The following is a 21,469-nucleotide window of genomic DNA, read 5'->3' as shown; positions in this document are numbered from 1 at the left end:
ACTACTGGTCTGATCCAGCAGGGCTCTTCTGATGTTCTTATGAAGGCCTCAGCCTCTCTGCTCTGTTGTTGGCCCTCCAGGAGAACTGGTTGGCCACTGGTGTGAGACAGGATGCTGGATTACATGGACCACTGGCCTGATCCAGCACTGGGCTCTTCCGATGTTCTTATGAAGGCCTCATCTTCTCTGCCCTGTTGTTGGCCCTCCAGAGGAACTGGCTGGCCACTGGTGTGAGACAGGATGCTGGATTTGATGGACTACTGGTCTGATCCAGCAGGGCTCTTCTGATGTTCTTATGAAGGCCTCAGCCTCTCTGCTCTGTTGTTGGCCATCCAGAGGAACTGGTTGGCCACTGGTGTGAGACAGGATGCTGGATTCGATGGACTACTAGGTCTGATCCAGCAGGGCTCTTCCAATGTTCTTATGAAGACCTCAGCCTCTATGCCCTGTTGTTGGCCCTCCAGGGGAACTGGTTGGCCACTGGTGCGAGACAGGATGCTGGATTACATGGACCACTGGCCTGATCCAGCAGGGCTCTTCCGATGTTCTTATGAAGGCCTCATCTTCTCTGCCCTGTTGTTGGCCCTCCAGAGGAACTGGTTGGCCACTGGTGTGAGACAGGATGCTGGATTCGATGGACTACTAGGTCTGATCCAGCAGGGCTTTTCCAATGTTCTTATGAAGGCCTCATCTTCTCTGCCCTGTTGTTGGCCCTCCAGAGGAACTGGTTGGCCACTGGTGTGAGACAGGATGCTGGATTTGATGGACTACTGGTCTGATCCAGCAGGGCTCTTCCGATGTTCTTATGAAGGCCTCAGCCTCTCTGCTCTGTTGTTGGCCATCCAGAGGAACTGGTTGGCCACTGGTGTGAGACAGGATGCTGGACTAGATGGACCACTGGTCTGATCCAGCACTGGGCTCTTCTTGCGTTCGTATATGTTGGCTGCAGGAAGAGGATTTGGAGTGTGGAAGGGACTGCCCCCTAGTTCCATATGTGAGAGCTGGCGGTTAACCAGCTTGATTGCTTGGGGACCCCATAATTGTGGGGGCGTCAGTGCCATGGTGTAAGATTTGAGACGGGTAAGGTGGAACCCTCTGCAATGTCGCAGAGGACACTGGGCACAATCCCCAATCATGGTTCAAAAGATCCCCTGTCCAAACAAAGGCCGCAATTTGGGGCAGCAGCGATTCTTGGGCAGCCGCTGCTCGCAAGTCCCTGTTGCTTGAGTTTGCAAGGAAGACGACGGCAACAAAATCAGAGCAAGCGCATGTTTTATTTTCCTTTTTTCCCCCACGAGTGTCCAAAGTGTTTTTTTTTCCACATGCGTTATGACTGAAGCCAAGATGCCAGCCTCCAGGTGGGACCTGGGGATCTTCCAGAATTACAGCTCATCTCCAGATCAGAAAGATCAGTTCCCCTGGGGAAAATGGATGCTTCGGAGGGTGGACTCAAAAGCATTGTGCCCAGGGGTTGTTTTGTAGAAAAATAGGTGGTGGAGCTCATCCAGGGATTGTTATGCAGCTGCACGACCTATTCAATGGACAAGGTGGGGAGGAAGAAGGGGAACCGTCAGAAAGGGACGGTGGCTCAGTGGTAGAGCATCTGCTTGGTAAGCAGAAGGTCCCAGGTTCAATCCCTGGCATCTCCAACTCAAAAGGGTCCAGGCAAGTAAGCATGAAAAACCTCAGCATGAGACCCTGGAGAGCCACTGCTAATCTGAGTGGACAAGACTGACTTGGATGGACCGAGGGTCTGATTCAGTATAGGCAGCTTCGTATGTTCATATGTTCAAGCCCACTGCAATCAATAGGCTGAGATTGGAGTCACTTTTCTTAGCATTTCAGTGTTAGTTTATGGAGGGACAGTGGCTCAGTGGTAGAGCATCTGCTTGGTGAGCAGAAGGTCCCAGGTTCAATCCCCGGCATCTCCAACTAAAAAGGGTCCAGGCAAGTAAGCATGAAAAACCTCAGCATGAGACCCTGGAGAGCCGCAGACAATCTGATTGGACAAGACTGACTTGAATGGACTGAGGGTCTGATTCAGTATAAGGCAGCTTCATATGTTCAACGGTTAAGGAGCTGTGCTCCTGTGAGCTCCTGCTGAATTCATTCAAGGCCTGATTGTACCCCACTGTGGTCCCAGTCCTCTGCCGGCTCCACCCCCAAATCTCCAAGAATTTCCCAAACTGGAAATAGCAACCCTATCCCCTCCACCCCTCACTAGGGGCCAGGGGACCTGACAACCCTAGATTGAAGGGCCATCTTTCTCCTTTTGCTTGCCGTTCCAAATCGTTCCGGTCCTTCAGGCTGAGATCTTGCAAAGGCCTGCTTTTTCAGCTCCGGTATAACAGCAGTAACCTTAACAGATGTGCAAAGAAATTGCATAAAAGAGCTTCCTTATGAGTTCCGGGATACAAGAATTCCGGCAATGAGAGCTGGATCAGCTGGAAAAATAGCCCGATTTCAATCTAGCTGAGCTGAGCTGAGCTCTTGGAAAGCAAACAGGCTGACTGTCCACACTAAAGGCAGGCAAAAGAGAGCCGGGAAGAGCCGGGAAGAAGCTGGGCAGAGAAGATTGCAAAGAAGCGCTGGGCCTGGAGGGGCCTGCAAGGAAGTTGAGCAAGAGAGAGGAAGTTCCTGCTAGAATTCGGACCTTCCAAATATAGCTGCTTGCCGGGCTGGGTTGCTGTCAGAGGCAAGGGGCAGAGTGGGGGGGGAAGGGAAATACAAAAGCATGAGCAAAGTTAGACTGATCGGAAAGGTCTGATTCCAGAGAACTAGTTGACAAGAAATAGGTTTGCCAGCCTCCTGGGGAAAGCTGGAGATCTCCTGAGATGACAACTGATCTCCAGGCGACACATAAGAACATAAGAGAAGCCATGTTGGATCAGGCCAATGGCCCATCCAGTCCAACACTCTGTGTCACACAGTGGCCAAACCCCACCCCCCCACCCCCCGGTGCCTTCAGGAGGTCCAGCAGTGGGGCCACAACACTAGAAGGCCTCACACCGTTGCCCCTCCCAAGTTCCAAGAATACAGAGCATCACTTGCCTCAGATAGAGTTCCAACAATACGCTGTGGCTAATAGCCACTGATGGACCTCTGATCCATAGGTTTATCCAATCCCCTCTTGAAGCCCTCTATGCTCGTAGCCGCCACCTCCTTTGGCAGTGAATTCCATGTGTTAATCACCCTTTGGGTGACGAAGGGCTTCCTTTTATCTGTTCTAACCCAACACAGATCAGTTCCCCTGGAGAAAATGGCCACCTAGAAAGATGGACTCAATGGCATTTTACACCATTGAAATCCCTCCCTTCCCAAACCCCACGCTCCTCAGGTTCCAACCCCGCCCCCAAAGCTCAGGTATTTCCCAGCCTAAAGGTGGTAACTCTATGCATGCAGGTTGAATGCAGGTTCGACGCTGTGGCATGCAGAGAGTTGCTACTGTGGTGTGTGTGTCCCTGTTAAGCAAGATAGTCCTAACTTCTCTGGTACCTCTGCCTTGGGGGATCACCGTAGTTCTTCACATGTTAGTGAATTCGTGCGCCATCTCCATATCTACGTGCATACACCTGTTTGTAAGAAAGAGCCAACAAACCACCGCTGCCAGTCTGAGAAGACAATACTGACTTTGATGGTGGACCAAAGGTCTGATTCAGTATAAGGCAGCTTCATAGGTTCAAACGTTCACTTTCCGAATGAAACCACGAACCCGTATCTGGATGAATGCGTTAGATGTGAGTCCCGGAGCACCTTAGAGACAAACTAGATTTTTGAGATATGAGTCGTCGTGGGTCAAAAAAAACCCCTGCATGTATTTATTTTAACTCTTTTTAAAAAACTTTCTTCTTTATTTGCTTGAATGATGTGAGCTTGGGAAGGGATGATTTTGTGTGTTGTGTGTGAATTTTAGGGGTGTGTGGTGTGTGAATTTTAGAGGTGTGTGTCTGCACCTGGAAGTCATGTCAACCCTCTGGTGATTGACCCCTACTGGGAGCCTGGGGGATATTCAGAAAGGTGACTGACTGCCTGACTCTGTCGTCTCAACTTAGAATTGCCAGGTCCCCTCTGGCAGCTGGCAGGGGACTTTTTATAGAGAAAATTATAGAGTTTCCCCCCAAATTGCTAGAGCAGGGATGTCTAACTAATTTGTTATGAAGGCTGGATTGGATATAAATAAGACCTTGTTGGGCTGGGCCGGGCTACCTATTTAAGATTAGGTAACAGAGATATAAACTTTTTAAAGAACACAGAAGGTGCTTCCTTTGTATTTCTCCCATGGGTTCCAGGGAACTGGGCAAAGGAAACTCTAGTGCTTTCCTCCCTCCTCAGGGGACCAGGAGAGGGAGGAGCCTCAACCAATGGAGAAAATCGAGGTTTTGCTCTGTAGCTCCTGTGCAAGTGAACAAACCTTGTAAAGCAAGCTGAGATGCAGAAGGAAGCGAGAGAGGGAGAAGGAAGCAGACAAGAGCCAGTTGCTTGGGGGCCTGATAGGAGCCCTCCAGGGGCCTCATTTGGCCCCCAGGCGGCATGTTTTGACACTCCTGTGCTAGAGCATCCCCATATAAAACTATAGAGTTTTCTGTGATTTCTTAGAGCGACGTGTCCAGCACGATATGTCACTTCTGGATGATGTCATCACACCACATGTCCCTTTGGGGGGCAAGGATCCCGCCCCCCTGCAAAAGAGAGATCTTGGGGTCGTGGTAGATAACTCACTGAAAATGTCAAGACAGTGTGCGTTTGCAATAAAAAAGGCCAATGCCATGCTGGGAATTATTAGGAAGGGAATTGAAAACAAATCAGCCAGTATCATAATGCCCCTGTATAAATCGATGGTGCGGTCTCATTTGGAATACTCAGCACAGTTCTGGTCACCGCACCTCAAAAAGGATATTATAGCATTGGAAAAAGTCCAGAAAAGGGCAACTAGAATGATTAAAGGGCTGGAACACTTTCCCTATGAAGAAAGGTTGAAACGCTTAGGACTCTTTAGCTTGGAGAAACGTCGACAGCGGGGTGACATGATAGAGGTTTACAAGATAATGCATGGGATGGAGAAAGTAGCGAAAGAAGTACTTTTCTTCCTTTCTCACAATACAAGAACTCGTGGGCATTCAATGAAATTGCTGAGCAGACAGGTTAAAACGGATAAAAGGAAGTACTTCTTCACCCAAAGGGTGATTAACATGTGGAATTCACTGCCACAGGAGATGGTGGCGGCCACAAGCATAGCCACCTTCAAGAGGGGTTTAGATAAAAATATGGAGCAGAGGTCCATCAGTGGCTATTAGCCACAGTGTGTGTGTGTGTGTGTGTGTGTGTGTGTATGTGTGTGTATGTGTGTGTATATATATATATATATATATATATATATATATATATATATATATAAAATTTGCTACTGTGTGACACAGGGTGTTGGACTGGATGGGCCATTGGCCTGATCTAACATGGCTTCTCTTATGTTCTTAGCCTCCTCCCTGCTGGCAGGTTGGGGCCCACCAAACCAGGGGCTCCTCCACCCCTGGCAGGAACTTGGCAGTGCGATCTTGAGTGGATATTTCAAGGACAGTTTCCCATCTAAGCAGGGGTTTTTTTGAGCAGGAACGCAGTTCTGACCAGCTTGGTGTCAGGGGGTGTGGCGTAATATGTAAATGAGTTCCTGCTGGGCTTTTTCTACCAAAAAAGCCCTGCGTCCAAGAATTAACCACAGTCGACTCTGCTTAGCTTCCAAGATCTGATGAGATCTGGCTTGCCTGGGCTATCCAGTTCAGGGCAAGAGAGGGGGTGATTTTAATGGTTTTATCATGTATGTTTTAAAACTGGCACCAATACTCCCTTTAAGCTGTAGAGTCTGGTGAGCAAAAATGCTACTTTGTGAGCTACTGGCATTAAAAGTGGTGAGCTACTGCATCAATTAGCTTGCTCTGGGGCCATTTTTCCTGAGCTAAGACAAAAATGTGTGAGCCAGAGGCTAAAAAAACTGTGAGCTAGCTCACACTAACTCAGCGTAGAGGGAACACTGCTTGGTGCCCCTTTGTAAGCGCAGAAAGGTAGGAAAGAAATTTGGTAAACAAATTAATAATATTGCAGGCAATCGGCACAAATACGCTTCATTGTTGCATTGTCGGGGAGATTTCGGGAAAGGAGGGGTTCACAAAGGCGACTCCTGTTTCCGTTTCCACTCTTGGTCAAGCCCGTCTGAGTGCCCATAAAGGCTAGACACTTCCATGATCTGTTGTTTTTTTTTAATTAACTCTCCCTCGCATTTGCTGAAATTTTAAATTGTTTAAAAATATTAAGTTTCACTTAGAATGTACGTGCAAATGTCAGATTTTGCTTTTTGAGAGGGGAGCTTGAACGAGATGCAGGATAAGTTTATCAGTGGCTACTAGCCCTGGTGACTGAGGAGAACCTCTGCATTCAGAGGCACTAATCTTCTGAATCCCAGAGCCAGGAGGCAAGTTAGGCAACTTTAGGGGAAGGCCTCGGCCTCTGTGCCCAGTTGTTGGCTGTTCAGAGGAATTGGTTGGCCACTGTGTGAGACAGGGTGCTGGACTAGATGGACTACTGGTCACATCCAGCAGAGCTCTTCTGATGTTCTTATGAAGGCCTCAGCCTCTAAGCTCTGTTGTTGGCCGTCCAGAGGAAGTGGTTGCCACTGGTATGAGAAAGGATGCTGGACTAGATGGACCACTGGTCTGATCCAACAGGGCTCTCCTGAGGTTCTTCTGAAGGCCTCAGCCTCTCTGCCCTGTTGTTGGCCCTCCAGAGGGACTCGTTGGCCACTTTCTGAGACAGGATGCTGGACTAGATGGAGCACTGGCCTGATCCAGCAGATCTAATGTTCTTAAGATAACATCTTCCAAAATATCTGTATGCACAACTCACCAGAGTGTCCTTGGGGAACTGAGGTTGTCCTCATATCACAACAGCAAAAAACGAGGTTGAAATCAGCTTCCTTCTATACATGCCAGCTCCAGGGGGAAGGAAGCTCAAAGGGGAGTCCTTCATTTGCTTGATGTGAGAACTGTGTGCCCAACTCACAGACTGGTGGTGCCACACCTGGTGAAGGGCTGCCATTCAGCCAGATTTTAAACTGGATGGACTAGGATTTGACACCTCGAGAAATGTGATCTTTGGAATAAGAGAGCTCAGCATGGTGCATGCTCAAGGCCTGGTTTTTCAGACTTCAGATATCCTAAGCTTACTTTTGTGTATGAATTTAGATCAGATTTGTTGTTGTTCAGTCACACAGTCGAGTCCGACCCCATGGACAAAGTCACGCCAGGCCCTCCTGTCTTCCACCATCCTCCGAAGTCTGCTCAACATCAGTAAAACTGTCCAGCCATCTCATCCTTTGCCGTCCCCTTTTTCTTTTGCCTTCTGTCTTTCCCAGCATCAGGTCTTCTCCAGTGAGTGCTCCCTTCTCATTTGAAAAATCAGATACTTACATGAAATAATGTATATCCTAAAGGTCAAGGTAGTCCCCTGTGCAAGCACCAGTCGTTTCCGATTCTGGGGTGATGTTACTTTCACAACGTTTTCATGGCAGACTTTTTACGGGGTGGTTTGCCATTGCCTTCCCCAGTCATCTACACTTTCCCCCCCCAGCAAGCTGGGGACTCATTTATATCCTACCATTTCCTTAAAGGACTAAAGATGTCAATAATGTTCAGTCATTATGACCTGATGTTTTTTAGATGGCCCCTTGGCAGCATTTTTGCCTAGGACCACACCAGAGGCAAGTGGACCAAGTCCTGGGCTCAGCTCAGCTCCTGGGCTGTTCTAGTATCCCAATCCAGTTTCAAATCTGTCTCCTCAGCAGGAAATCGCGAACAGAAGCCCACAACTCAACAGATGCCGGCACCATCCCGGGCACTGGCAAGATCCGCCGGCAGAAGAGCCGACGTCGGATGACCTGTCCGAACCCCCGGGAAATCAATCAAGCGTTGGCTTCCATCACCCTGGGAGAACTGAACCGTTCTTGCACGCTCGATGACTTGATTGAGAAATGCCTTCGCTCCTTTGGTAACTGAAGGGGGAGGGTGTGGGGTTTTTTTTAAAGGGATTGGGACCCTTCCCTTACCTCAAGCACACTCAGTGGGATTGCTGTAATCCTACTTGGTGTCCTTGTGATGCAAATCAATCTGGGAACATCTCAGCTGCCCTCTCGAAAAGGGCTTTCAACCTCTTAGAACTGGATTGACCACAGAGGGAATGCCTGAGTACACCCCTGGTTCCTTTAACCAGAATGCTCCGTGGCAGAGACAAGTGAATCAATGGCATTGTTGGCCATTAAGAAAACCGGGCTGGCCTGATCTTGTCAGATCTCAGACGCTAAACAGGGTCAGTCCAGGTTAGTTAGTACTGGGATGGGAGACCACAAGGGAAGTCCAGGGTTGTTATGCAGAGGCAGGAAATGGCAAAAATGCCTCTGAATGTCTCTTGCCTTGAAAACCCTGCGAGGTCACCGTAAGATTTCCCACCACCAAGAAAACCACAGAGTAGAGACTTCAATGCACTTTAATGGTGCTAATTAACCATAATGCATTTTCAGCACTGCGGGGTACTGTATTAGGCACATTGAGCTATATTGTCATTTAAAGGACATCCATTAGCTGTAATCTGTCCCATCCAGGGCTATGTTGACAATCCCATCTTCTCTGCAGCCCATCATTTATTCTCCCCACCTCCCTGCACAAATTAATCTGCTTAATCCTTCTTTCTAGATTTGGATGGCAACCTGTGTACCAGTGATTTCATGGTAAACATGACATTAACAGTCCACAGTTGGGTCGTGCCTTCGGCAGAACTGGCCCGCCGACTCTTGACTTTATATCCTTTGTATGAGTACCCTTCTTGTTACTTCATCCACAACATGACACCACCTCCTTAGCAGTCAGAAGAGATTCTAGTCTCAAGACCAGGGAGATGGTGGCAGCGGTGGGATACTTCTAATGGCTCTCAGTCTCTGCATTTCAGCACCACCAGACTGCACAACTGCAGAGACGGAGTGCAATTCAACCATCTCTGAATTTGACTCTTGAAACAAGAGGGCAGAGTGCAACGTTCCCTGCAGACACAGTGGCCTGTGACTGTCCCTCCCCAAAGTCATAAAAAATTAAGTCACACTTGCACTGCAATTTTCCATCTATTTTAAAAGCTGTTAGAACAATCATCCCTTCTTCAAAGGAGCCTTTCACACACATTATTTCTGTATGTGTGGAGAGAGAATTCTCTGCTCCCGAGTTCCTTAGCTCTTGGAAGACCTAATATAAACCCAGAAGGGTTATTGCTCCTTCCAAGACGAACACTTCAACAGTTTACCAATTTAAAATGGGTAGCGTAGATAAGATGGGCCCCATTGGGTGGCAGATTTAGGCAAGTGGCCCAGCCCCTTTGCCCACCATCTTCACCCCACAAGTCAGAGGCAGCACAAGAGAATAATGCTCTTTTTTCCATGGCTGGAGCTTTGAGAGGCTGTGTAAATTAAAAAAAACACACACACTAGTTTAGCAGGAGCTGCAACCATAGCACTGTGGTTCACCAGAATCATAGAGTTGGAAGAGACCTCCAGGATCATCTAGTCCAACCCATTGCACAATGCAGGAACTTCAGAAATCTCTCCCCCCCCCCCGCCGCCGCAAATATATCCCCAGTGATCCCTCTAAGCCGAGTTAGCTAACATATTTTTAGCCTCCAGTTCACCTATTTTTGTCTTAGCTCAGGAAGGATGACCCCAGAGCACATTAATTAAGGCAGGAGCTCACAACTTGAATGCCAGGAGCTCAGAAAGTAGAATTTTTGCTCATGAGACTCCGCAGCTTATTGCCAGTGACCCCTGCTCCATGCTCAGAAGATGTCAAACAATGCCGGGACCATGGAGGTTAACAATCAGGAAATGACAAAAAAGATACTCTCCGTGTTACAAAGCAATATCATAATATAATTGCAATACTTTCCATTCACAACATGGTATTACAATGTAAATTTCAGTGACAAATTCAGTGACAAATACCATCTGAAGCACACACTTCACTACTGTCCATAAGATGATATCAAGTTCTTTCCAAACAATACAATCCTTGTTTCGTTTGGGATCCTTATGATCCTTCCTCTGGGACCGTCTTATTGATTTTGAGTGCAGTAGTCTGATGGTGCCTTGTTTCTTTACTATACACTGTTTTCCAGGCTTTCACTAATTTATTTCATTACTAGAATGCTGCTGTTCTTTCTCCATCTTTCAATGAAGTGCTGAAAGATGGAGAAAGAACAGTAGTGTTCTAGTGATGAAATAAATTAGAGAAAGCCTGGAAAACAGTGTATAGTAAAGAAATAAGGCACCATCAGACTACTGCACTCAAAATCAATAAGTTGGTCCCAGAGGAAGGATCATAAGGATCCGAAACGAAAATGGACCAGTTTTGCATCGTCACGCTGTATTGTTTGGAAAGAACTTGATATCAGCTCACGCGCGATACTGCCTCTAACCTTTAAAAAAAAAAAGCCCCAGCAGACATGCGCATTGCCAGATCATCCGGGAATCTGAGGTGACGCTTCTGCTTCTCCAATCAACACAGGATCGGAGGGGGGGGGGGGAGAGAAACGTTATCCCACTATTTAGAACAGGAAAGATATCTATTTTTTTCAATGTGGAGGATTTCTGGAAACTCCCGCCCCCCCTCTGAAGTAACGTTTGATTTCCCACCTCCAAACAGTTGGGCGCATATTCAATGGACCCCCCCCCCCTTCCAGAAATCACCACCTGATCACGCATGCTCCAAGAAAAGAGCGTGATAGTATTGGATGTCTGAACGCTCAACAACAGAATGAGTCGCATTCTTGGATGCTCGTCTGAATGGCCCTGCATCGAATCAATATTCAGCTGTTCAAATTTGAGTGCTACACACACGCTTTTAATGTGACGTGTGACCGCACCCAGAGGGTATCTTTTTTGTCATTTCGATGCCCAGATGGCGGCAAAAACCTCCAGGATCCCTTGTGAAACAGTGTGACACAGACCTGGCAACCCTACGAGGAAATCTCCAGCCAACACCTGGAGGATGTGCAACCAAAACAGAGAATCACGGCAAAGAAAGGCAGGAGAATCCAAAGCATAAAGCTACCGTGAAATCCAGCCTCCAAATAAATAAATAGACCAATAATGCAAAAATTATACAAATACTATACATTGAATACTACACCACTGAATAACACTTCATTACTACATTGAAGTGTTATTAATTGCTGGAAATTGTTGGCGCTCTTACCCAGTGTTTGACATTATTTGTGAGAAGCTGGCAGAAGCTAACGTGAAACAGGGGCACTAGTACCATCCTGTTGCCTTCATGGATTGCTGGCTGCGTATATTTAAGATATTGGATTTATTTGGACATTAATTACTTTCACTCAGGACTCTTCCAAACAATTGGCATTGACTTGCAGAAGAAGAAGGAACTGGTCTCCTGGTGAATACGTTCCTTGTAGGACTCAAAAGACTGATTGATTTCACTTTCTTGGAACAAATATATGTATAGTATTTGTATAGTTTTTGCATTATTGGTCTAAGTATTTATTTGGAGGCTGAATTTCACGGTAGCTTTATGCCTTGGATTCCCCCTGCCACCTGGAGGATGGCATACCTAATTGTACAGCTGGCTCTGTCTTCTGTGGCAGCCATTTTGTAGTTGCGCCCACGATACCATGCCAGAATTTCAAAGGTGCCTGCAAGCTCAAAAAGGCTGGGGAGCCTGGCTGTAAGTTGTTCACTCCTAGAAGAATGTGAGAGGGAAATGGATTCCAGCTGCAAAAAAAAGGCCAAAACCATGAACCACTGAAGCCTTAACTCAACTTGTTACATACCAGGAAGCATCCCGGGAGAAGCGGCTGGAACACCAGCTCAGGATCTGCCACTTTATCCGGTCTGAGTTTTCTTTGTTTCCCCAGCTCCCAACCCACCACCCGTAACCCTGGCTGTCCTCTCCCCAGTAGGGTTCCAGCTCTGGGTTGTAGGGTTGCCACGTCCCCCATGGCCTCTGGCTATTTTTTTCATATGGTACCATAGAATATTCCTCCCAAATTGCTAGAGCATTCAGGAAATCCATAGTTTTCTCCCAGATGCTCTTAGAGCGACCAGCACGCGACATCGCCAGCGTGATGACATCACTTCCGAGTGACATCATCTCGCCGGTGACGTCGGGGGAGGATCTAATCTCCGTTGCCTGGAGATCAGTTGTGACAGGGGGAGGTCACCCAAAGAGTAATGAACATGTAGGATTCAATGCTGCAGGAAGTGGTGGCACAGACTGATTCAAGAGGGGATTGGAGAAACATCTGGAGCAGAGGTCCATCAGTGGCTATTGGAACATTCTGTCTGAGGCAGTGATGCTCTGTCTTCTTGCAGCTTCAGGGGGGAACAGTGGGGGGCTTCTGGAGTTCTGGCCCCACTGGCAAACCTCCTGATGGCCCCTGGGTTTTAGAAGATAAGAGAAGCCATGTTGGATCAGGCCAATGGCCCATCCAGTCCAACACTCTGTGTCACACAGTGGCCAAAAAACAGATGCCATCAGGAGGTCCACCAGTGAAGCCAGTACAATAGAAGCCCCCCCCCACCTTTGCCCCTCCCCAGCACCAAGAATACAGAGCATCACTTGCTGCAGACAAAGAGCTCCAACAATACGCTGTGGCTAATAGCCACTGGTGGACCTCTGCTCCAGATGTTTATCCAATCCCCTTTTGAAGCTATCTATGCTGGCAGCCACCACCACTTCCTGTGGCAGTGAATTCCACGTGTTAATCACCCTTTGGGTGAAGAAGTACTTCCTTTTGGCCACAGTGGATTCAGAGCGTTGGACTGGATAGGCCATTGGACTGATCCAACATGGCTTCCTTTATGTCCTTATGAGATCTCCAACAAACAACTACCTGGAAGATGGCAACCCTATTCCCCATCCTGGGCGGAGGTGGTCTTGCCTGTGTGTGATCCAAACTGACCTGTCTCCTTTCCGGCTTCAGGTACTGGCTCCTCCACTACCCCGAGGCCTTCCGGGTTGACGTGCATTTGGAGGAGGCTGTAGCCGAGATGTGGGAGGTGGTGAAGAAAGAGGGCCAGGAGAAGCACCGCCAGCTGCTCGACATCTCCAGCACGTGAGTGTCGCCTCCCAGCTCAGGAATCAAAACCTGTACTGCAGCGACTCAGGGGTGGGGGAAGTAAGGGAGATTCCAAAGAGTGGAGGTCCGTTCGTTCGTTCGATTTTAATACGGTCAACGACCAGCACAAATCAGAAAGAATTTACAAAAGCTAAAAAACAAAGCTAAAATACTTACAAAATATTCAAATACTGCAGTATGAACAGTTGGAAATAAGGTATATAAAATAGCAATTAAAATCTGGCTTCGGAACATAATATAGCATTGCGAATTTTACATGCAATTGCAAAAAACCTTGCACAAGGACCTGTAATCTGTGGGTTCACTCCCGTAAGAAGCTTCCTAGTGATCTCCAAATCAGAAAGACTGAAATGGCCCTGAAATCTTGTGGAGGTCCTTGGAGAATGTTGGGAGAGAGACATCAGGGGTGGAATTCTAGCAGGAGCTCCTTTGCATATTAGGCCACGCACCAATCCTCCAAGAGCTTACAGGGCTCTTCTTACAGGTTCTACTGTAAGCTCTTGGAGGATTGGCTACATCAGGGGTGCGTGGCCTAATATGCAAAGATGCTGCTACTCGAATTCTACCCCTAGAGGAGGTGAAGCAGAAGAGTGGCACTCATTAAAATGGCACAGGCAAAGTGGCCAAGCAAACTGTGCAGAGGCCGCTGAGGTGAGATTCTGGCTAGGAGCGATGGTGCCAGTAGCCATAAACTGGGCATGTTGGAGTGAGCAACTCAGCATGCCTGGACATTGTGGGGGCGCAACATCATTTGAAGTATGTATATGTTATCTTCTTGAATTAGGGGTGCCAACTTTTTTGGGAGGAGGGGCTGGAGTTCTCCCACAATTCCAACTGCTCTCCAGGCAACAGAGATCAGGTCCCCTGGAGAAAAATGGAAGCTTCAGAGGGCAGACTCTATGACAGGGGTGTCAAACATGCAGCCCAGGAGCCGAATCAGGCCCCTGGAGAGCTCCTATCAGGCCTCCGAATGACTGGCTGCCATCTGCTTTCTTCTCCCTCTCTCTTGAGTTACTCGTGGGCAGGACTCTTTACCTAGCAGGAGCTCCTCTGCATATTAGGCCAGACACCCCCGATACAGCCAATCCTCCAGTAGGCCCTGCACTAAGAGCCCTCTAAGCTCTTGGAGGATTGGCTACATCAAGAGGGAATGGCCTAATATGCAGAGGAGCTCCTGCTACAAAAATAGTCCTGCTTGTGGGTCTGATAGGAGCTCTCCAGGGGCCTGATTTGGCCCCCGGGCCGCATGCTTGACACCCCTCCCCTAGTGTCTTTCTCCCAGCAAACTAGGGCAATGGAAGGCAGGGTTCTATTTTGCCAGAAAGCCAGAAGTCAGCCTGGGGCCAAGCAGCCTATCTTACACCACAGGGTTGTTGTAAGGATAAAATGGTGGAAGGAAGAACTGTGGACACTGTCCTTAGTTCCGGGGAGGAAAGGAAGAATAAAAATACCCTTGCCGCGCTAACGTTTTTAGTGTGCTTCTCTCTCCTCTGTCCCTTCTGCATTTCTGGGCAGGGGTTCCTCTGAGCATGCCAAGAGTTCCTCTGAGCATGCTAAGCTCTGAGAATGTCTCAAGTCCCAACCTAACTTGGCGTTCGTTCCTTGTGTCCCTCCAGCCTCGACCACATCCCTCTGCAAAGCTACCAAAGCAGCCCCAGCTGCGGCAAGAAGCGGAAGGTGTCGCTGCTTTTCGATCACCTCGACGCAGGCGAGTTGGCCAACCATCTCAGTTACCTGGAGTTCATGGCCTTCTGCCGCATCTCGGTAGGGACCAGCCAGCACCAGTGGGAATCCATGCACAGGCAGGAAGCGGCACAGGCTTCCGGACTAGCTGTGCAGACTTCCGGACTAGCTGTGCAGGCTTCCGGACTACCTGTTCAGACTTCCGGACTACCTGTTCAGGCTTCCGGACTAGCTGTGCAGGCTTCCGGACTAGCTGTGCAGACTTCCGGACTAGCTGTGCAGGCTTCCGGACTAGCTGTGCAGGCTTCCGGACTACCTGTTCAGACTTCCGGACTACCTGTTCAGGCTTCCGGACTAGCTGTGCAGGCTTCCGGACTAGCTGTGCAGGCTTCCGGACTAGCTGTTCAGACTTCCGGACTAGCCTGGGTGTTGCTTCTGCTTACAGGTTTCCCTGGGTAGATGGGTAACCTGAGCTGTCTCTTGGGGTGAGTGGCAACGGTACCAGTTGCCCATCTAGAATTTGCAGATTTGATGGCATTTCTGTCACATCTGAAGGTGGAGGGAGAACTTTGCCAGCCAGTCTCCCATCCAAAAAAGCACCTCCCGTAGGTAGCAGAACAGCTTCCCCATACCCTTTCCCCAGAAAAAGAGAGACTAAACCAGGCCTGTAGCCACAGGGGGGACGGTGGGGACACTACCCCCTGACTTCCAGCCAGTGCCCCCCAACTCTCAGAGGGCTCTCCAAGCTGCAGCCTGCTTTTTTTCTTTTTCTTTTTGTCATGGCTGAGCCAGCAAAACGTCATCAGTGGCAGCCAGTACTGGGAGAGCTGAGCAGGGCCCAGTGCAGTGCAGCAGCAAGAGCAGCAGGCAGAGAAAAGGAAGGTGAAGGAGTGGGAGGTGGAGGAAACCATGTGGAATGGGCCAGGGTGGGAGGGGGACAGATGGAGCTGCAAAGCGCTGGGGTGGGGGATAGGGAGGTGGAAGGGAAAACCCCTGCTTGCGTGCGAGGTGCAGTCCCTTCTTGAGCCCAAAGTTTTAGGGTTTTCTGCCTTGACTTGGCCACTTTCAGAACCTCCAGCTTTTATCCCTGCCCCGAAAAGCTTCTGAGAAGTGGCTAGCCCCACAGTGGATGGGAAAGGGTGCCCCCCGACTTTTAAAATCCTGGCTACAGCCTGGGACTAAACCTTCAGATCCTGATCCACAATTCTCATTTTCCCTCATCTCTTTCAAAACTGTTTCTTGACACACAGACGTGTTCCTGCAATTACAGTTCATTAAGTTTAACCCTATTCTCCCACCCCACAGCAGGGTTAAAGAAAGGCTTGGGATTTCTTAGTCTCTGTAAGTCTTAACTATTTCCAAAACCTAGAACTCCCCATCCATTACAGGGGCTGGCTATAATGCAGCGGTGGCCAAACTGCAGCTCGGGAGCCACATGTGGCTCTTTAACACATATTGTGTGGCTCCTGAAGCCCCCACTGCCCCATCAGCCAGCTTGGAGAAGGGATTTCTCTCTTTAAATCACTTCTCCAAGCCAGCCAGCAGCTTGGAGAATGCATTTAAAGTTGCTTTCTTTCCACCTCCCCTCTCCCATTTTCCTTCCTTCCTCCCTCCCTTCCTCCATCTCTCCCTTCCTTCCTCCATCTCTCCCTTCCTTCCTCCCTTCCTTCCTCCCTCCCTTCTTTCCTCCCTCCCTCCCTTCCTTCTCCCTTCCTTCCTTCCTTCCTTCCTTCCTTCCTTCCTTCCTTCCTTCCTTCCTTCCTTCCTTCTCCCTTCCTTTCTTTCTTCCTTCCTCCCTCCCTTCCTCCATCTCTCCCTTCCTTCCTTCCTTCCTTCCTTCCTTCCTTCCTTCCTTCCTTCCTTCCTCCCTTCCTTCCTTCCTCCCTTCCTTCCTCCCTTCCTTCCTTTCTCCCTCCTTCTTCCCTCCCTCCCTCCCTTCCTTCCTTCCTTCCTTCCTTCCTTCCTTCCTTCCTTCCTTCCTGCCTTCCTGCCTTCCTTCCTTCCTTCCTCCCTCCCTCCTTCCTTCCTTCCTTCCTGCCTTCCTGCCTTCCTTCCTTCCTCCCTCCCTCCCTCCCTCCTTCCTTCCTTCCTTCCTTCCTTCCTTCCTCCCTCCCTCCCTCCCTCCCTCCCTTCGGCTCTCAAACATCTGACGTTCATGTCTTGTGGCTCTCAAACATCTGATGTTTATTCTTACGTTAAGCAACATTGGCCATTCCTGTTATAATGGATGCACAGAACTTTTGTCATTTTCTTGCTTAGATCTGTGTTTCCCATAATTCCATTTTGCCCCGGAGCCTGGGGAATCTTCTGGAATTGCAGCTGATCTCAAGACTACAGAAATCCGCTCTCCTGGGTAAAGTGGCTGCTCTGGAGGGTGGATTGCACAGCATTTTACACCGCCGAGGTCCCTCCCCTTCCCAACCCCCATCTTTAGGCTCCACCCCCAAATCTCCAGGAACTTCCCAACCTGGAGTTGGCAATTCTAACTCAGACCCTGATGCCCATAAGGTGTTCATAGAGCTTGATATCTCAAGGTGTAGTGATGGCCACTAGTTTAGAAAAAAGGATTCACCTGATGGAGGACAAGTCTATAAAGAGCCATGGTCATTCCACAGAGTAGGAATGGCCATAGTTGCTTAATGTAAGAGCCACATAGAATAAACAAGATGGGAGGGAGGGAAAAAAGGAAGGAACAGGGGAGAGGAGAGGTGGAAGGAAAGCAACTTTAACTTTAAATGTATTTTCCAAGCTGCTGATTGGCTTGGAGAAGTGATTTTAAGAGAAAAAACCCTTCTCTATGCTGGCTGATGGGTCAGTGGGGGCTTCAGGAGTCACACAATATGTGTGAAAGAGCCACATGTGGCTCCCGAGCTGCAGTTTGGCCACCCCTGCCGTAGAGCCTCCAAATCCAGAGACAGTCTACCTCTGAATAATGTATTGTGATGGCCTTCATTGTTACCCCCATGCTCGCAAACCTCCTTCATGGGACATCTGGTTGTGAACAGAACACTGGGTCTCTGCTTTGATCCAACAAGCCAATTTCTCATGTTCTTCTATGCCGGACAGTACCTGGACTTCCAGAGTTATGTTTGGAACGGTTCAGTTCGCGGCAGCCCAGCCCTGGAGCGTTCCATCGCCCTCTGCAACAGCATCTCCCAGTGGGTGCAAGTCATGATCCTCAACCGGCCGACCCCGCAACAGCGAGCGGAAGTCTTCACCAAGTTCATCCACGTGACTCAGGTGAGGCTGCGTTTTCTCGCTAGGCTGGGCAGCACAAGGCAAGAGGGGAATGGGAACATTAGGGAAGAAACAAGAAGGAGAAACCACTCCAGCTGGAGAAACCACTCAAAGGGAGAAGCCATGCCAGTTGGAAAAGGCTTCAGATTCTGCTGAATGGTTGGGTTCCATGCTACTGATTCCTTAGGACAGGGGTGGGCGACCTTTTTTCTGCCAAAGGCCATTTGGATGTTTATAACATCATTCACGGGCCATACAAAATTATCAACTTTGGAGGGAGAACAATTCAGGCTGGCAAAATTAATGCAAATAATTGTTTTTCTATTTGAAGTCACGTGGAGAGAGCCTAATTCAGCACACACACGCACCTCGACCTGCCACCCTAGGCAAATGCCTAGGTCCAGGCATATTAGACCACAACCCCTAATATTAGAATATTAGGTCATACACATTAGCATATTAGGCCACACCATCTGGGATAATCACGTGCAAATTGAACTGGTGGTAGCTGGCTCCCACCCCGGACCCCTGCCAGCCCTCCCTCCCTCTCTTCAGCTGCTCCTAGCAGACCTTTAAAGGCACCCATATACCCCAACAGCAGTCCTTCACAATGACCACAAGGGAGGGAGGGAGGGAGGGAGGCTCGGCCCAGCTATCCCTGAGGGCCAGACCAAATGATCTCGAGGGCCGTAAACGGTTCCCAGCCTGACGTTCCCCACCCCCGCCTTAGGAGTTAACTAGCGACAGTACCTAAAACCAGATGATGGGGTGGGGACAGGGTTTGGGTTTTTTGAAGAAAAAGCTCAGCAGGAACTCGTTTGCATATTAGGCTACAATTCATGATTCTCCATTAAAGCCTATGTGGATAGGTCTCCATAGGGAATAATGGAGTGCCCAGCAGATATTTTCCTTCTTCCCCCCCACTTTCTGATGACCCTGAAGCGGCGGAAGGAAGGAACAACTGGACTACAACTTTATTGCCCTTTTTAAACACTCAGGACTGGGACACCGGGGAGTCTGTGTGTCTTTGAAGCAAGCACCCGAAGGATGCCAGAGAGTGTTTGGATTCTCTTTCTTCCCGATATTCATACCAACTTCCTTCCTCCCCCTTCTTCCTATTTCTTCTTTTGTTCCAGAAGTTACGATTGTTGCAGAATTTCAGCACCCTCATGGCCGTTGTGGGGGGCCTCTGCCACACTGCTATTTCCCGTCTCAAGGAAACGCACTCTTTCTTGCCCTCCGAGGTCACCAAGGTAGGGAACGTGGGAAGAGAAGGAAATTTTAGCCGTGGGGGTTAAGGCTTGTGGGGTTCCCATTTGCCTGCTTATGGTGAAAGACCTCCAAGCAATGGCAGCCCTGCAGTGTCAATTGTCCTGGGGAGAAACATGAAAAACAAAAGTCTCACCTATTTACAGGAAGTTCTGACCATAGAGTTCCTAGCAATTCCTAGAATTACTGATGTCACTTCCTGGCAGCTCTAGGAATCCCAAGGAACTCTATGGTCAGAACTTCCTGTAAATAGACGACGCCTTCTTTTTCTTTTTACTTTTTCTCCTGTCCCCCCTCCTACCCTCTCTCTGGTTGTGTGGCATCACCAGCAGAGAAGGAGACTCCCAATTGTTGAATGTTGTGGTTCCAGACTTGTCTTCAGCTTCAACAACCAGAGTAATAACCTTCCGTTAGCTGCCATTTTGAAAGCTGGCACCAGTTGTGATGTCATGGGAGGAAACGGGATCAACCTCCCCCTCTGCTGACCACAACATCCTTTTGACCTTTCCTTCCTCTTCCTGCCCCCCCCCCTCCCTAGACACTATCTGAGATGACAGAGCTGCTCTCATCCTTTGGAAATTACGGGGCTTATCGAAGGGCGTACGCCGATTGCAGTGGCTTCAAGATCCCCATCGTGGGCGTCCACCTCAAGGACCTGGTCTCTCTGCATGAGGCCATGCCGGACCGTGTGGACGGCGGGCGACTTAACCTAAGCAAGCTGCAGAGCTTGTACGAGCCGGCGCGGGAGCTGCGGACGCTGCAGCAGGCTGAACACCCCTTCCGAGCCAACAAGGACCTGGTGGACCTGCTCACTGTGAGAGATGCCCCACGGGGCTAGGCATACGTGGAATATAGGCTTCCCAATCCCCAGGTCCCAGCGGAGATACCCCAGTTTTACAGGCTTCCCCCCTCCCCCAGCCAGCTGGCCGGCGGGGGGAGTCCTGCCCCACAGCCATTATGCACCTGCATGAACGATTCCCAGAGGAATGATGGGAAATTGATCTGCGGGTATCGGGGGCTCTGGGGGGGGGCTGTTTTTTGAGATAGAGGCACCAAATTTTCAGTATAGCATCTAGTGCCTCTCCCAAAATACCCCCCAAGTTTCAAAGGATTGGACCAGGGGGTCCAATTCTATGAGCCCCCCAAAAAGGTGCCCCTATCCATTATTTTCTATGGAAGGAAGGCATTTTAAAAGGTGTGCTGTCCCTTTAAATGTGATGGCCAGAACTCCCTTGGAGTTCAATTATGCTTGTCACACCCTTGTCTCCCGGCTCCTCCCCCAAAGTCTCCTGGCTCCACCCCCAAAGTGCCCAGATATTTCTTGAATTGGACTTGGCAACCCTAGTGGAATAGAAGGCTGTTAGTAGGGCTGCCAATCACCAGGTGGTGGCTGGAGAGTGCCTGGGATGAGAACTGATCCCCAGGCAACAGAGAACCCTCCCCTCCCCCAACCTCCTCCCCACCCAGGCTCTACCCCCCAAATCTCCAGGTATTTCCCAACCCAGAGTTGGCGGGTTTTGTGGAGGGGAAGGCTATAATGCCAAAGAATCCCTCTTCCAAAGCAGCCATTTTCTTCAGGTAACTGCTCTCTCTCTCTCATTAGGGCACGGGGGGGGGGGGGGGGGCAAACTTGCTTAACATAAGAGCCACATAGAATAAATGCCAGATGTTTGAGAGCCGCAAGGCACAAACATCAGATATTTGAGAGCCACATGACAGGGAAGGAAGGAAGGAAGGAAGGAAGGAAGGAAGGAAGGAAGGAAGGAAGGAAGGGAGGGAGGGAGGGAGGGAGGGAGGGAGGGAGGGAGGAAGGAAGGAAGGAAGGAAGGAAGGAAGGAAGGAAGGAAGGAAGGAAGGAAGGAAGGAAGGAAGGAAGGAAGGAAGGAAGGAAGGAAGGAAGGAAGGAAGGAAGGAAGGAAGGAAGGAAGGAAGTTTTTAAATGCATTCTCCGAGCTGCTGGCTGGCTTGGCTTGGCGAGATGATTTAAAGCAGGGGTGGCCAACGGTAGCTCTCCAGATTTTTTTGCCTACAACTCCCATCAGCCCCAGACAGCATGGCCAATGGCTGGGGTTGATGGGAGTTGTAGGCAAAAAACATCTGGAGA

General features: G+C 49.3%; 1 protein-coding gene across 1 annotated transcript in view; it reads left to right on the top strand.

Moving 5' to 3' along the window:
• The first annotated feature begins 7,832 nt into the window (after window positions 1–7,832).
• RASGRP4 (RAS guanyl releasing protein 4) overlaps window positions 7,833–21,469 on the top strand; it is a 33,733-nt gene continuing 20,096 nt past the window's right edge. The window contains exons 1-8 of the mRNA XM_060257761.1: window positions 7,833–8,034; window positions 8,736–8,850; window positions 11,841–11,927; window positions 13,021–13,152; window positions 14,793–14,940; window positions 17,926–18,099; window positions 19,233–19,349; window positions 19,904–20,179. Of these exons, the coding sequence (XP_060113744.1) occupies window positions 7,920–8,034; window positions 8,736–8,850; window positions 11,841–11,927; window positions 13,021–13,152; window positions 14,793–14,940; window positions 17,926–18,099; window positions 19,233–19,349; window positions 19,904–20,179 (1,164 nt within the window). The 5' untranslated portion in view covers window positions 7,833–7,919. The remainder of the gene's footprint in view (window positions 8,035–8,735; window positions 8,851–11,840; window positions 11,928–13,020; window positions 13,153–14,792; window positions 14,941–17,925; window positions 18,100–19,232; window positions 19,350–19,903; window positions 20,180–21,469) is intronic.

The sequence above is a fragment of the Heteronotia binoei genome, chromosome 17 (genome assembly GCF_032191835.1).
Source record: "Heteronotia binoei isolate CCM8104 ecotype False Entrance Well chromosome 17, APGP_CSIRO_Hbin_v1, whole genome shotgun sequence".
Lineage (NCBI taxonomy): Eukaryota > Metazoa > Chordata > Lepidosauria > Squamata > Gekkonidae > Heteronotia > Heteronotia binoei.
The sequence above is the reverse complement of the archived record's forward strand: the minus strand, read 5'-3'. Positions and strand labels throughout refer to the sequence as shown.